Below are 16,724 nucleotides of genomic sequence, written 5' to 3' on the forward strand. Positions count from 1 at the left end.
TGGCTTTGAACTGTGATCCTCAAATCTCAGCCTCCTGAGTAGCTAGGATTACAGGCATGAGCCACTGGCTCCTTCATGTTTTAAAATCTCTGTGCTATAGTTTTCGTCTTGTGGTCTTTCTAGACTACATGTGTGGATACTTCTAGATCCTCTCAGAAAGGCCTTAGTTCACCTTCCCCTTCCTCTCTTATTCTTTCCACAGCATTCCATACACTATATTGTACATATGGATTTTGTCCTTTGTGCCTTCAATGTTTTTAAATTTTTGTTTCTTTTTTTTGGGGGGGGGGCGGTCCAGTCGTGGGGCCTAAACTCTGGGCCTGGGCGCTGTCCCTCAGCTCTTCAGCTCAAGGCTAATGCTCTACCTCTTGAGCCACAACACCACTTCTAGCTTTTTTCTTTTAGCTTATGTGGTGCTGAGGAATCGAATCCAGGGCCTCATGCATGCAAGGCAAGCGCTCTACCACTGAGCCACCTTCCCAGCCCCTAAAATTTTGTTTCTTAAGTAAATGTTTGATTCAAAGATAACATGCATACATAAACCACGTGTTGAGTTCTGCAAATAATCATAAAGAAAACATACCTGTAAAGTAGGATGTTAAACCAAGGAACCCTCAGCCACTACTCCCACCAAGGCAAATGCTCTCCTAAACAATATCTTTGCTTGCTTGTTTTCGTAATATAATTTTATTGTTACTATTAAGGTGTTGTACAGAGGGGTTACCATTTCCTAAGTCAGGTAATGAGTACAATTCTTTTTGGGACAATGTCATTCCTTCTTTTACTTTCCCTCAGCTGTTTGTTTTGAGTGGAGGGCAGAAATGGGATTTGTACTCAGGGCCTTTCACTTGTTAAGCAGGAATTCTACCACTTGAGTGATGCTTTAGCCCTCTTTACTTACTTTTCAGATAGGATCTCCCTTTTTGCCCAAGGCTGATGGGATTTCAGTCTTCCTGTTTCACTTCCATGTAACTGGAGTGACATGTGTACTACCACCCAACTTGTTTTCATTGGTTGAGACAGGATCTCCTACACATTTTGCCCAGGCTGCACTTGAACCATGAACCTCACAACTTCAGTCTCCTGAGTAGCTAAGACGAAGATGTGAACCACTGTATCCATCTCATCTTCTCTTATGCTAATTTGCTATGCAAGAAATTAAGATAGTATGGAATCCTTTGTATCTGGCTTCTTTGTTCATAAGTTTCCTTGTGAAATGTACTCACGAGTCTAGATAACATAGGGTATAGTTGTAGCTTATGCTCACTATGGTATAATATTCCATTATATGAGTATAGTCGACCCTGTAGTTATTCACAGAATCACCTAACCAGGGATCAAAATTAGTAAAAAAAATTTTTTTTTAATTACAAATTTAAAAACTCATAGATGAGCATGGTGGCTTAAGCTAGCTACTTGGGAAAAGGAGGATCAAAGTTTGAGGTTTGCTCAGGCACAAAAGTTTGTGTTCTGGAATCAATTCCCTGAGGATATTGAGAGACAATTGTGTGTCATAGTTTATGTCTTCTACTATTTTTTGAGCTGTCATTTTGGCTTTTTTTAAAGATTATCTTTAAATAGTTGTACAAAGAAGTTCCCATTCTACAAAACAGTATATGAGTACAAGGTGTCTGACAACATTGTCACCCATCTCTCCTTACCCATCCCTTCTCTCACTTTTTTTCTTTAATTGAGATTAGGTAATTACATAAATTTCACATATTTCACAGTATTGTTAAAGTCACAAGCACATTTTAACCTTCACAAGGCAAATTGTCATTATCATGGTCTATACAGTTTGTGAATTCTATGAGCTTTGACAATACAAGTTTTTTCCACATCAGGTGATGTTTACATGTCTTTCCTTTTGCTTAGCGTAGGCTGTTCCCACTTATTCTGTTCCTCCTCCTGGCTTTCCTCTGTTGTGTGCATATATCTACCATATATATGGTCCAGAATGTGGAGTCACTTAGCAATGATATGACAAAATGGGTGGCTGTCCTTTGTTTCTTGAGTCCTATTTGCCATATCTTCTTGTATTTTGGCTTTAGCATCTACATATCAGGGAGACCATGTGCCATTTGTCTCTTTGTTCTTGGCTTACTTTGCTGAAAATAATCTGCTTTAGTTCCATCCATTTCCCTGCAAATGCCATTATTTTGTCCTTTCTAATGGCTGCATAATATTCCATTGTACATAGGTACCACAAATTTTGGATCCACTCATCAGTAGTGGGGCATCTGGGTTGTTTCCAAATCTTGGCTATTGTGAACAGTGCTGCAATAAACATGGAAGTGCATGTGTCTTTGTATACTGATTCCTGTTGCTCAGGATAGCTGTCTAGGAGTGGTATGGCTGGGTCATAGGGGAGGTCTATGTTTAGCTTTCTGAGGGATCTCCAGACTGTTTTCCAAAGTGGTTGTATTAGTATACATTCCCACCAGCAATGCAGTAGACTTCCTCGTTCTCCAAATCCCCTCCAGCATTTGTTGTTGGCTGACTTTAGGATGTGAGCCATTCTGACTGGGATAAGGTGGTATCTCAGTGTTGTTTTTATTTGCATTTCCTTTACAGCCAGGGATGGACATTTCCTCTTGTGTTTCTTTGCTATCTTTATCTTTTCTTCTGAGAAGTCTCTCTTTAGTTTGGTTTGTTAGATTTGTGAGAGGTTAGTTTCTTGAGTTCCCTGTATATATTGACTATTAGCCCCTTGTCTGATATATTGCTGGTAAATACTTTTTCCCAATTAGTTGGCTTTCTTTTTAGTTTGGTTGCTATTTCTTTGTCTGTGCAGAAACTTTTTATTTTAAGGTAGTCGAGTCTCTCCAATTTGCTGTGACCCTGGGACTCTGTTCAGGAAGTTCCTGCCTGTGCCTCTAAGTTCAAGTGTCTCTCCTACTCTGTCCTGCAGTAGTTTCAGAGCATCATATTTGATGTTAAGGTCTTTAATCCATTTTCAGTTGATGTTAGTGCATGGTGATAGGCTAGGGTCCACTTTCATTTTTCTGCATGTGGCTACCCATTTTTCCTAGCACCAATAGTTGAAGAGGTTATAATTTTTCCACTGTATGTCTTTGGCTCCTTTGTCAAATATCAACTGACTACATATGCGGCTTTATTTCTGGGTCCACTAGTTTGTTCCATTGGTCTTTGAGTCTCTTTTTGTGCCAGTACCAAGCTGTCTTTGTTATTATGGCTCTATAGTAGAGCTTGAAATCTGGTATCATGATCCCTCCCATGTTGTTTCTTTTGCCTAGAATTGCTTTGGCTATTCTAGGTCTTTTGTTGTTCTATATGAATTTTTGGACTGTTTTTTTTCTCTATTTCAGTAAAGTATGTCATTGGGATTTTTAATGGGAATTGCATTGAATGTGTATATCAATTTTGGCAGTATAGCCATTTTCACTATATTAATTCTGCCTATCCAGGAACATGGGAAATCTTTCCATTTCCTGGTGTCCTCTGTGATTCCTTTTTTTTTTTAGGCTTTTATAGTTTTCATGAAATAGACCCTTTACATCTTTGGTTAGGTTAATTCCTAGATACTTTATTGGGGGGGGGGTGGGTCATAGTATTTCTTCTACTAGTAAAATATATTTTGTCTATTTCTGATTTTTGGCCATTATGATTAGATAAAAGTCAAAGATTTTCCTCCCCAGACTGTGAACCATGGTCCTCAGATCTCAGCTTTCTGAGATTATAGGATTACAGGCATGAGCCACCAGCATCCAACTTTATTTTATCTTTTTTTTTTTTTAAACTAGGGCTGAGAACCGAACCCACGGCCTTGCGCGCGCCAGGCGGGCACGCTTCCGCTGGGCTAAACCCCCTGCCCCTTTATTTTATCTTTAAGAGGGACACAATTTGGCCTGTCACACATGGGGCATCCTGACCACTATCAGTGGTCCCCTAGCTTTCCCTCCTGCCCCCTGTGTCCCTGCAGTTGCCAGGAAACACAAGTTCTCCAAGGTTTGCTGCGCAGTCAGCTTTGGTTTTGCTTGCCTCATGGGCTTGTTGCTTTTTAAAATGCTTTGGATTTTTCTGTTGAGGTCCACACAATGCATTTCAGAAGAAGAACCCTTTGGGTATCAGCTAGCTCTCCCCCACCTCCCATTTCAATATGGAATATCACCAGGGCCCAGTCAGCCATACCCATGGCTGATATGCACACATCCTATGTAGTGGCAGGTCCTCCCTGGACCAAGACCCACTCCTCCCCAGCCGGTCAGCCCACCAGAAAAGACACCCTAGATCTAGGTACATCCCTTTGCCTTGGCATCTTGTCTGAGCCTCTGAAGCCAGATGCCTGTGATAGTACTTCCTGGTTGCCCCATCTCAGACAAACTGTTTTCCATGCCTAGTGTTGATTTTCCCACTTGTAAACCAGGAACTTTCAAAGGCCATGTGACACACTGGGCACAATGAATGTTCAACAGGGGCCTGTTGAGTTCACCCAAGTGCACACTTTGGGGCAGCCTAGGCTCCCTACTGTGGAGGTCATCCAGTTAGCATAGTCAGCAGATTACATCTTTGAGGAATTAATAGGTTGCTGGGGGGAGGGAGTTTAGAGGAGAGAATCCTCAAAAGAAGAGGCAGTAAGGAGGACTTTCCAGGATCCTTCAGGCATGCAATGTTCCCTTCTACCCTTGTGCCTGTGTCTCAGGAAACAAATACCACTATGTGCCCTGGTACAACACCAAGCCTGTTGTGGCTGTGACCTCCTTCTGGGAGGATGTCACCTTCCGCATGAACTACATCAACTGCCTTCATGTCACTCGGGACCGCCTGGTGAGTGTGCAGGGCCACAGCAGGGCAGGGGCAGTGATTGGGAGGCTTGGGAAGCTATGCTGCACATGCACACATTCCACAGCATTGAGGTGCTCTTCACAGGTACCGTTCTTGGTACTGAAGACACCAAGATGAGTAGTCACAGCCCTTGCCCTATCTTGTCCTGGGTGACAAGTCAGCTATGTACACAGCGAATACACCATGAAATAGGGCAGTAACGGTGATACAGGACCCCGAGACTCAGGATCCGAGAGATGAGGAGGGAAGAAATGAACAGAGGAGTCAGGAGGTATACACAAAAGTGACATTTCAGTAGGCTTTGGAAGGAGTTTGGGGGGGGGGGTTGGGAAATGGGAATAACATGCAAATTCACAGTGTTGTCCCAGTTTTTGAAGTTTCTAGGGAACAAGAAAGCCAGAAAAATCAGGGAATGGTCACTACAAAGGGTCTTGGTACTTGTCAAGCAGAGTAGGTCTCAGGAGACCTTCACCTGGTCCTTCCACCTTACACATGACTTCCTTACGTTTACATAGGCAGCTCAGGGGGCTGGGAAGGTGGCTCAGTGGTAGAGCGCTTGCCTTTGCATGCATGAGGCCCTGGGTTCGATTTCTCAGCACCACAGAAACAGTGGGAAGTGGGCGCTGTGATTCAAGTGATAGAGCGTTAGCCTTGAGCTGAAGAGCTGAGGGAAGAGGACCCAGGCCCAGAGTTCAAGACACACTACCAACAAAAACAAAAACAAAACAAAACAACAACAAAAAACATAGGCAGCTCAGGGGTCCAGACTCTACACTGCTTCCCAATTCTACCCCACCCTGGGTTCCCCCTGTCTATCAGTTTTGTTATTGTTGGAAGCAAGCCTTACTAAGGCACGTGACGGCCTTAAACTGACATCATTGGGTTATCTCCACAAATCAGCCCTGCAGCTTGACCCATCTTGAAGCCTGCTCTCTCCCTTTCCCTCCTATGGGCAGAAGGCCAATCTGGCCATCCTGAAATCCATACGGAATCCAAAGGACCCAGCTCTGCTCCGCCAGTGGGAGAAGCTGCGGAAGGAGTTGGTGGAGGACTGCAGGTAAGACTGCAGGGTACTGGGCCTGGGGCTGAACTAGCTCAGGTTCAAAAAGGAGGCTGAAGGCTAGAGGCCGATGGTTCAGATTCAAAGCCCACCCAGGCAGGAAAGTCCATAAGACTCTTCCCTTCCCTCCCACTTCCCCCATGAGACTCTTATCCCAATTAACCACCAAAAAGTTAGAAGTGGAGCTATAGCTCTACTGGTAGAGTGATAGCTTTGAGGAAAAAAGCTTAGGGATCATGCCTAGGCTCAAGTTTAAGCCCTAGGAGACACATACACACACACGCACATACACACATGCACACACGCACACACACGCACACACACGCAAACACATACACGCACGCACACACACACATGCACACACGCACACACACGCACACACACGCAAACACATACACGCACGCACACACGCGCACACACGCACGCACACACACACATACACACACGCACACACGCACACACACACGCACGCACACACGCACGCACACATACACACACACGCACACGCACATACACACACACACACAGGCTGGAGGCTACAGAACTCTTCCCCACACATATCACCTCAGGACGAGTGAGCTTTGCTCAAATCCTTCCCCAGCTTAAACCTAGACAGAACCAGTTCTCCCTTCCCATGAAGGTTTGTCTAGAAAATGGCCCGGGGCTGGGAAGGTGGCTCAGTGGTAGAGTACTTGCCTTGCATGCCTGAGGCCCTGGGTTCGATTCCTTGGCACCACATGAGCTAAAAGAAAAAAGCCAGAAGTGGCTCTGTGGCTCAAGTGGTAGAGCACTAGCCTTGAGCTGAAGAGCTGAGGGACAGTGCCCAGACCCAGAGTTCAGGCCCTACGATGGGATCCCCCCCCAAAAAAAGAAAGAAAGAAAATGGCCCCAAACTCCCTGTTGAGACATCTCATACTTATGCCTGATGGTACTACCGCATGAGCATTCCTTTCCACCCAGACAAACCCATGCCATCCCAACTCTGTCTCCATAGCTCCTGTCCAAAGTTTCCTCCTCAGGAGTCTGTCCTGGGCCATTCATCAGAAAGCCTTTCCTGCCCCACCAATCAGGGTTTGGTTGATCTGTCCCTAGCACATATCCTTCCACAGGAGATCCTTGGACACAGGTCACTTTGCAAGGTTGGGAGAGTGGGAGAGTGGATAGGAGCCTGGGGCAGGTTCAGTAAGCTGGCTTCCTAGGGACAGTGGGCGGGATCTCCAGGCCAGAGCAACCATGGATGCATAGGCTCTCAAGGCTAGGAAGGACAGGTAGCCACACCACATGTCCAGAGGTAGAGGCATGGGAGGGAAGAGAATGGTCCAGCTTCCTGTTACCCTATCCTGGCCACAGGTACCCTCTGCCCAGCATGATTGATCACCCCAAAGCCACCATCCTAGATAAGAATAAGTGGAAGGTCCGTAGCCTCCTCCTGAAGGAACTGGAGCAAAAGGCCAAGGAAGCTAAGCCCAGGAACATGGTGGCCACTGCGGAGCACTGGCTGTACCGCCTCAATGCTGTACTTCCCGAGGTGGGTGTTGGACACGCTGGGCAGGGAGCAAGGCTAGGGGCTGGCCATATAGCTCTTGACACTTCCTCTACCCTGGCAGCCTCAGATGAGCCTTCCAGATGTGACAATATGGCTGATGGCTAATGAGCAGCGGGTGGCTTTTGCTCAAGTGCCTGCCCACACCATCCTGTTCTCACGAGCAGGGCCCTTGTGCTCTGGCAGGTTCTGTGGGAAAATTCAGAACCTTCTCCTCCAGGTGGGAAACCCATCTCCTCCAGGGGTCCTCGGCGGGGAAGGAAAAGCCCCCAGTTTCCCAGGGAGAATTCCTGGAGTTACAGGTCAACTCTATGGCCCTGCCTGAGGGCATGGGCCATTTTCTCTTTCCCTGTCTCTTTAATAGGTAGAATGAAATAATCCCAAGAGGAGGGCATGAGCCTGTGGTCTGGTGCCAAGAATGCCCCCTCATAGTTATTCTTCAAACACATGTCATCCATACCCTCATAGTCACCACTTAATCTAGTCCCTTGTCGTATCTCCTTGACCATGATTGAGTGACCTCCTAAATATCCACTGCCTGTAAGATTTGGACACCAGCCCTTCATATCAAAGCCAAGCTATAAATAAAACTGACTGACATCCTGGCTACCACCCAACCCTGACATGTCTTTTAAGAGACAGTAGAGCCTCATAAGCCATCCCTGGTTGCTATTGCCTCTTGAAGAAAGTACAGACAGCTGTTCTGGTCTGCCTAGCCACCTCACACTACATAAACCCAGGCCATTCTGCTCACCCACCTCCCCACTCCAGCCTCAAACATGCCTGTCCTTTTCTCTTTCCATCAATAGTGCAAGGATACTCCTCCTCTTGCCCACAAGAGTCATTCTCATAAGAGCTTCATAGTGCTATACCAGCCCAGAGCAAGCAGGCATTAAATGATAGCTATTATCATCAATGCCATTATCACAGCTCTTCTGTGGAACTTTCCTGGCTCCCTAGGCCACATCACCCATCTCCCCCTATTTCTCTCCTGCTCTGTGCTAGGTAACAGGGTATAACCATTCACAAGTGACCTCTCTCTCTCTCTCCCTCTCTCTCTCTGAAAGACATAACTCTGTCGTTCACTTTTCTTTTGTGGTGCTAGGCATCCAATCCCATTATTCCCTTTTTGAGATCTAGCACTCAACTCAATGTGAGAGCCCCTGCTGTTGAGGCTCAGAGGGGAAGGGGTGGTATGACTCATTCCAGGAGTGTGTCCCCTCCCTCATCCACATCCTGGCTCCCATGGGATTGGCACCCCCATGGGATTGACCTGCCTCTTGCTTAGTACCCAGAGGGTGAAGAACAGCAGAACGTACTCCCGGCCCATCTCCGGGTCTGTATGTGGCTGGGCAATGTCACAGACAGCAAGGACCTGAAGCTGCTCCATCAGGGGAACTTGGTGGTGTATGCAGAGACGGTGAGTGACAGCCCAGGGCATGGGGGAGGGAGAGAAGGGAGGTTGGGTCACGTTAGGGAAGAACCAGCCTTGACAAGTTATACAGTATATTGGGCTGGGAAGGTGGCTCAGTGGTAGAGCGCTTGCCTTGCATGCATGAGGCTCTGGTTTCGATTCCTCAGCACCACATAAGCAAAAAAAAAAAAAAAAAAAGCCAGAAGTGGTGCTGTGGCTCAAGTGGTAGAGCGTTAGCCTTGAGCTGAAGAGCTGAGGGACAGCGCCCAGGCCCAGAGTTCAGGCCCCACGACCGGACACCGCCCCCAAAAAAACAAAAAGACAAGTTATACAGTATAAAGAAAGTGATACCCTACTAGCCTAGCACCACAACCTGAACATTTTATCAACACAATCTGAAAATTATGTCCGAGGGCATCTGAGACTAAAGAAATCTCAAATTGCTGTTTGTTCACAAGCAATAGATTTAAGCTGACAAAAATGAAGACTGCCCACTCAGGGGCCTGGTCACAGTCTTCCTGATAGAGATTTAGTGAGAGCTTTCTCCTAGGTTGCTCACTATTTGTAAATGAATCTGGGCTGCTTTTTTGTCACTACCAGGGCAGCCTGGGACCCCTGAGGACCCCAACTTAGATTTGGTGGTCCTGGGACGGAGTGGGCTTGGGCTGGTGAGAGAAGCGGGACATGAGGGGTCTGCCTATAGAACCATCAGCTTAGAGTGTAAATGAGGAAAGAGCCGAAGATTGTTCTGGAATCAAAAGACAGGCCAGGATCTTTGCTCCCTGGGAAGGACATGACCCAGGAGCAGTGCTGACAGTAGAGATAAAGTAAGGTTTGAGTTTGGGGCTTCCACATTTGCTGAATGAAAGTATTTTTATGCTTTTAAATTGAATGTGTCAATAAACACATCATAATACGGAAGGCCCTCCACATCTTAGATTTTCCCATTGGCAGATTCAACCAAGTAGAGCAGCACAGGGGACAGTTGCACAGGGAACTGTGTTTCTCCAGGTCTGCAGTGACTAGAGAAGGGAAAATTGAGTAGAAGATACTAGTCCTAGTATCCACCCTACTTTGCTAGCTGAGCAATCTGGGGCAGTGTTGATCCCTGAATCTCTGTCTCCTTCCTGCTGCCACAAGAAAAGAACATGGACCTTTTCCTTGTCTGGCTACCACATTTCTAAGGCATGAGGGACAGGTATCTAACTTCCCCAACACTAGGTGCTGGAGAAGTACAGGCACTAATTGGGTCTCTCCTTCCCCAGTATGAAAATCAGGCCAAGTATAAAGACCAGTGGGGACAGAAGGGATTGGATCGTTGTCCTGGCTTCTCAGATGTCATGGGACACAAGGCCCTCTCCAAGACGAATTTCATTGAGCCCACAGGATGGCATTGGCAGGGCAACTGGATAGTAGAGCCTCAGAGGAGGTAAGCCCAGGGGTACTAGCTCTAGAAAGCTTCACTAAAGTGGGCTTCTTGTCACCTGGGACAACAAGTCAGTGGTAACCCAAAGAGGTCCAGTCCCTGTGGGTGAGGTACACAAAGCACATGGCAAGTCAGGCCTTGCCAGCCCTGCCTTGCCCAGAGCAGATGGGGATGCAGTTGGGGAATGCTTGGCCAATACAGATGGCCCCAAGACCTGCTGGTTCAGGGAGGATTTGGGGGTCTCACTGCTGGCAGACTCCTCCTAGACATAGACATCAACAAGAGCCAAGTGCTGGAGGAGGTGTACGAGAACCAGATCCGTGATGCCACAGGTACCTGGATACCTGCAGCCATCCCGAACACTGACCTGGTGAGCTGGGCCAACCTTTTTCAGGGGATGGGGGCAGCAAGGCAACCAAGTGGGGAAGCTGGGAAGCTGGGGTGACCCAGCAGAAAGAACTACATCTAACCCCTGCTCCCTATGCACTATGGGATAAAGTGAGCCCTCCAGCCCTTAGGCACCCTCTCTTGGACTGAGAGAGTTGTATCCCAAGATGGCATGCTAGAGATTCCTTAAATAAGATGTCAGGAACAAGGCCAGGGTGCCAGTGGCTCACACCTGTAATTCTAGCTACTTAGGAGGCTAAGTTCTAAGGATCACAGAAGCCAGACCAGTCAGGGAACTCTGTAAGACTCTTCTCCAGTTGTCTACCAGAAAGCTAAAAGTAGAGCTGTGGGCCCAAATGGTAGAGAGCCAGCCTTGAGTGAGAAAGTTAACAGATAGCGCCTAAGCCCTGAGTTCAAGCCCCAGTACTGGCTTGAACACACAGACAAAAATAAGTCTGAAACAGACAGATATAGTGGTAGGTACCTGTAGCCCCGGCTATTTGGCAGGCTGAAGCAGGAAACACATGTGAGCATGCTATAGGACATAAAACTCTAGCCTATCTCAAGTGTATGCTAGTTTTCCCTTTTCAAGAAATATGTAGTGGCGGGGGGAGGAAGAAATACGTAGTAACTATTGCACCCTGGCAGGAGGGAGGTTCTCAGACAAGAGTGTATGTAGAGTGAGTGGAAGCAGGCTTTATCCAGCTTAGATTCCCACAGGATGGACAACCCTAATGTCCCCCACAGAATGGACAGCCTGTGAAGGCCCTGGTGGATATAGAGTGTCCCCAAGGCTGGCACTTTGAGAAGAGCTGGGCTGTGGAGCACAACCTCGCAGTAGACAATGAAGGTCAGTTCTCTGATCGAGGCTGAGGGCAGAAGGTCCTGGTGGACACCAAAACACCAAGTCCACCGGAAATTATTCTGGGTAGGCTGGGAATGAGGGTGTGAATCTTTGGCAGCTTGTAATCAGCCAAGCTATCAGGTGAGATGGGTCTAAATTTTTGAAGGACTCCAGCCTCTAGGGAATGGAGTCTCCACCACTCACTCTGTAGACATGAATGTTAGTGTTAAGACTGAACCAGGTACCCCCTGAGGTCTGGCCCAGAGTGAGGCTTGGTGGATGCCTGTGAGCATGGATTTGGTTGTGGAACCTGAATTCACCCAGGCAGTTCCTGGAAAGGAGCAATAGGCTAGAACAGATAGCCTTAATGTCCCCACAGAATGGATAACCTTAAGGTCTGGCTCCAGACACACGCGTTGCTGCTCATGTGGCTTTCTTTGTCACCTTTGTTTGTAAGATAGGCAGTGGGGCTCAGGCCATACTGGTGACACTGTGACCACACATTCTTGCAAATGAGGAAAAGCTCCCACTCCTCTAGCCTAGCCTTCTAGGGCCCTTCTCTCAGGCCTGCGGAAGCCACCCAGCCTGAAGGTACCTGCTGGTTCAGAGGCCATGGTGCTGCCTCCACAGGTTGGGAATACGGAGTGGGCATCCCACCCTCAGGCCTGCCCCAGGTCTGGAATTCAGTGGAAAAGACCTACTACACCTGCCGCCGCCGGCGCTGGGTACGACTGCGTTTCCGAAACCATGAAGAGCAGGGCAATGAGCAGCAGACCCTTTCCTTCCTGCAGCTGGTGAGGCAGCCAAGGGAGGGGTCCTGGGTGGGACCCCAGGCAGGGACCATGTGAGAATGCAATGGCAGGACCATGACTTTGCTTTCTTCCCTGCAGCAGGACTTGGCCAAGGAGGGAGAGGAGGGCTGGGAGTATGGTACCTTCGGCTCCAAGTTCCACCTGGACCCTCAGCCTCATAGTCGATTCCGCCGCCGCTGCTGGCACCGCAGGCTGGCACCCAACAAGGACAGAGACATTGCTTCCATATTCCTCCTAGAAGGAACCTTGGTAAAACCACTGTGGGCTGGGTGTATCTACCTGAAAGCCCCATCTAGCAGAGGAGCAGGGCCCTGCCTGGTTGGGTCTCTTGCTCTTCAGGCTTGGGAGTTGGCATCTGGAAGGGGAAGAGGGTAGGCTGGTGTGGGGCAAGAAGAGACAGGAACACATCAGAGAACTTTAGGAGGCGTTGTTCTGGGCACAGGCAATGGACTTGAGAGAGCGCACGATGCACGAACAATACAAGGTGACGGAGTCCCAGAAGCCTATCCAAGAGGACAGCTATCTCTCCTCCTTGCCTTTCATTTACCACACTCTTAACAGTGAGCACTGCTTGAGTGGGCCCAGAGGCTACTTCCTGAGGGACGGGATGGGGGACCCACGGGGCAGCCAATGAGGGCCCAAGTGACAGGTGAAAGACGTGGCTTCTCTTTCCCCAGAGCCCCACTACTACCAGCTCTTTTGCTACATCTACCAGGCCCGGAACTTGAGGTCCAACCACATCCTGACTTTCCAGGGTAGGAATGTCCCTTGTCATACAGTTTTTATCCCCCAACTCCCCAGGGTCTGGCAACAGGGCCATCCAGTTGCATAATAAATCGGGAGGTAACAAAGATCTAGACATCCCATCTCCATCCCCCAAACAGCTCATGGCTGTCATTTTGAGAAAAGACCCAAGTACAAGGTAGGCCTTCTCTTGAGGTATGATTCCAATGCTGTGAAATTGAAAGTGGGACTTAAGGAGGCTTAGCTCAATGGGACTTGACATGAAGGCATGTGAGAGGGTAGCTCTGTCCAGCAGCATGTGGCTGGACAGAAGAGGGGCAAGAGGAAGCCCTGTGTGGGAGGAGCTCATCCTTGATCTAATGAAAGGCATGAGAGATAATGCAAGTGTTCCCACCTTGTCTCTTTAGTGCCACTGATACAGGAGCTGGGGCAGTGGGTAGCAGGGCTTCAGGAATATCCGCCAAGACGTGTGTCTACAGAACATGACCACCCCCATGGTAGGGCCACTCCTACTGGTGCTGGGAAGGCTCAGCCTTGTCTCCAGAACCCTACTGAGGAGCCTTCAACTTGCATCTCTGTAAAGGCCAGGCCTCAACAATGGTGGGCATGGAGAATATGTGAATGGAACCAAAGCCTCTTGAGTTGATGTGCAGGGTGTGCTGAGGCAGCCTTCTGCACAGCAGGCATGGCCGTGGCAGTGGCTGCAGCCACGTCTGCAGGGTCTCCCTGGACACAGTCTGATGGCTGCCCCTGCAAGGGAGAGGAAAGCCTCTCTCAGCAGCTTGGAGACACAGGACTCCTTGTCTTCCTTCTCCCCTCCAGGGACCTTCATCCGGGTAAGCTTCTTGAACCACAGCCTCTGCACCCAGACCTTGAAGAGCTCTGTAGCCCCCACATGGGCCCAGACGATCATCTTCCAGCACCTCCTGCTGTATGAGAATCCTAAGGATACTAAAGAGAGCCCCCCACTTGTGGTGCTGGAACTCTGGCAGCATGACTCCAAGGTATAGCAGGCTGGGAAGAATGAACAGGACCACCTTACAGGCAGCCTGGTCTTTAAAGGAAAGTGTCAGGGAAATGGTCCAATGAGGAAGAGGCCACATAAACATAAAAGTTAGTGGTTCCCTGATCCTAATCAGAAACCCAGGTCAGAAGCTATTCTGTGCAGGTTCTGTGATCTTCTCGTCCCTTCCAGGGAAAGGAAATCTTATGTGGATGGAGTATGTGGCCCCCAGTGGTCTGGCTGGACATTGAAGACCGTACACTACCCCCTCTAAGGTGGCACCCTGTTCTAAAAGGGTTTGAGGAGGAAGAGTATGAGATCTTATCCTCCTGTGAGATGATCCTTGAGACTGAGGTATTGGAAGACAGCAGCTGGTTGGGAGGGGGTGTGCTCAGTGCTCTACCCTGGCCCAGCCACAAGTTTTCACAGCCAGAAGGACCCTTCTCATCCCCTCATGAAAGGCCTGAGGCCTAAGAACCAGGACATTGTCCCTAATCCCCTCTACCTCTGATCCATGGGGCTTTGAGGCCTCCTTTGAGCCCTCAAAGTGACCTGCCTGGTTTGGGGCTGGGAAAACCCACAGAGTCCAACCCACAGAGCCTTCATGTTCTCTGTTCTCTCTCCTCTGTCCTCCAGAAGCTGAAACAGAAGCATATGCCAATCTTAAGTATACCTTGGAAGGATAAGATCTACACACTGCCCAAGAACATTCAGCCTACACTGAAGAAGATGGCCATTGAGGTGCATAGTGGGGAGGGGCAGGCAGAGGCCAAGCACCACCCAGAACAGCCTGGAATGTCCTAGAACTTTCTGATTGGCCTTATCAACTGACCCAAAGTTTAGACCCTAAAGCAACAATCTGGAGAATGGAGAGAGACAGAGAAACAGAGCAAAGGCTCAAATAGAGCATTATAACTATTTTTTTGGCCCGGCCTTTAAAAAAAAATACTATCAAGGCTAGATGGCCCAGAAATCTAGGTCCCACTTGCTTCTGTGAACTCTACAGCAACCAGCCTCTGGTCTGAGCCCAGAAAAGTAGCAATGAGGAAGTAATTAGCAACTACATGGTATCTCCCATGTAGCCTTGTCTTGAAATGGCTAGCAAGATCTTTCGCAGGGAGACCTCAAGGGAGCCTTCAGACTCTTCCTTCCTACTCTGACTCATTCCTTAGCCCTACACACTCTCCAATGCACCGTTGCAGCCCCCTCTGACCCAGACCCATTTCAAAGGCCCTTTCCCCCATCTTCCCGCTCTTGTTCTGGCAGGTCCTGGCTCTGGGCCTTCGGAACATGAAGGAAGTGCGCTACCCCCAGCTCCTGGTGGAATTTGGGGAACAGTCTGTGGGAACTAAAGCCATCCAGGACTTTGAGACCAACCCCAACTTTCCTGATTCTGTCCTATTCCTCACAGTGGTAAGAGGGCTTGAGGCAGGGCTGAGCAGCCCTCTTCTTTTGAGAGGCCTCATACTGTCTACCATTTCTTGGACTACAGTTCATGCCTACAGAGGAGACCTATGCGCTGCCCCTTGTGGTAAAGGTGGTGGACACACAGCAGTATGGCCAGCAAATCACAGTGGGTCAAGCCAACGTTGACTTCCTCCAACCCTATTTCTGTGATCCCTGGAATCTGGATTACATTCCTCCAAAGCTTCCAGGTATGTCTCTATCTGCTGACCCTTTCCTAGGCCTTACCCACAAATCCCTGCTGGAAGTAGAAGCAGGGCCCTGGCTTCCCCTGGGTTGGTGTCCCTCCTGGCCTGAAGCTCAGGACTGTACTCTCTCCACACAGTGCTCTCTCTGAAGAAGAATCATCCTGTGAGTAATGGCCTGAGGCCACCTTCTCCATTATTTATGGGAATAACCCTAACCCAGAGGAAGAATGTCAGTTAAATAGTCCTAGGGTCTGTGCCCCAGGGTGAGCAGGCCTAACTGTACATGAAGGTCTTTAAGGGTCTTTAACTTTAAAGGGTCTTCAACTCAAGACTGTACCTGAGAGCTTGTGAACTCCTTAAACTTGGGCCACAGAGAGATCCCACCAAAGTTGCTGGGAGATAGGCCTATGCATCAGAATTCTGTTCCAAGCCCTCTTTTGCCCCACCAGATGATACCACTCTGTATTCAAGGTCCAGAGCTACTGCTCTATGGCTGCATTATCATACTTGAATGCACAAGAGTCCTAGACATCTCCATCAAAAGCAGATTTGCTGGGCATGGTAGTGTATGCCTGTAATTCCAGAACTCAGGAGGCTGAGGCAGGAAGATTGTGAGTTCCATGTTAGCCTAAGCTACAAAGTGAGACCCTGGGGAAGGGAAGGAGGGAAGGAGGGAAGAAGAAAAGAAGGGGAAAAATAAAAAAAAGGTTAGGTGCTAGTGGCTTGTGCCTGTAATCTTAGCTACTCAGGAGGCTGAGATCTGTGGATCAGGGTTTGAGGCCAGCCTGTCATGCTGTAATCTGTAATTAACCATGAAAAAGCTGAAAGTGGAGCTATGACTCAAGAGGTAGAGCATTGGCTTTGAGCACCAAAGCTCGGGAAGGTGTCTAGGCCCTGAGTTTAAGCCCCAGTAGTGACACCAAAAATAAAACAAAACAAGCCGGGCACTAGTGGCTCACACCTGTAATCCTAGCTACTCAGGAGGCTGTGATCTGAGGATCGAGGTTCAAAGCCAGCCTGGGCAGGAAAGTCC

At 48.5% G+C, this 16,724-nt stretch overlaps 1 protein-coding gene across 1 annotated transcript in view; it reads left to right on the forward strand.

Annotated features, from left to right (window-relative positions):
* Fer1l5 (fer-1-like family member 5) overlaps positions 1–16,724 on the forward strand; it is a 59,542-nt gene that overhangs the window by 35,302 nt on the left and 7,516 nt on the right. The window contains exons 20-37 of the mRNA XM_013019725.1: positions 4,664–4,788; positions 5,763–5,863; positions 7,217–7,394; positions 7,474–7,629; positions 8,698–8,829; positions 10,089–10,252; positions 10,505–10,619; positions 11,384–11,486; positions 12,111–12,274; positions 12,371–12,541; positions 12,735–12,852; positions 12,970–13,047; positions 13,859–14,040; positions 14,232–14,393; positions 14,676–14,780; positions 15,306–15,452; positions 15,532–15,694; positions 15,829–15,854. Coding sequence (XP_012875179.1) covers positions 4,664–4,788; positions 5,763–5,863; positions 7,217–7,394; positions 7,474–7,629; positions 8,698–8,829; positions 10,089–10,252; positions 10,505–10,619; positions 11,384–11,486; positions 12,111–12,274; positions 12,371–12,541; positions 12,735–12,852; positions 12,970–13,047; positions 13,859–14,040; positions 14,232–14,393; positions 14,676–14,780; positions 15,306–15,452; positions 15,532–15,694; positions 15,829–15,854 — 2,390 coding nt within the window. The remainder of the gene's footprint in view (positions 1–4,663; positions 4,789–5,762; positions 5,864–7,216; positions 7,395–7,473; positions 7,630–8,697; positions 8,830–10,088; positions 10,253–10,504; positions 10,620–11,383; positions 11,487–12,110; positions 12,275–12,370; positions 12,542–12,734; positions 12,853–12,969; positions 13,048–13,858; positions 14,041–14,231; positions 14,394–14,675; positions 14,781–15,305; positions 15,453–15,531; positions 15,695–15,828; positions 15,855–16,724) is intronic.

Source organism: Dipodomys ordii, unplaced genomic scaffold, assembly GCF_000151885.1.
Source record: "Dipodomys ordii isolate 6190 unplaced genomic scaffold, Dord_2.0 Scaffold47, whole genome shotgun sequence".
Taxonomy (NCBI): Eukaryota; Metazoa; Chordata; class Mammalia; order Rodentia; family Heteromyidae; genus Dipodomys; species Dipodomys ordii.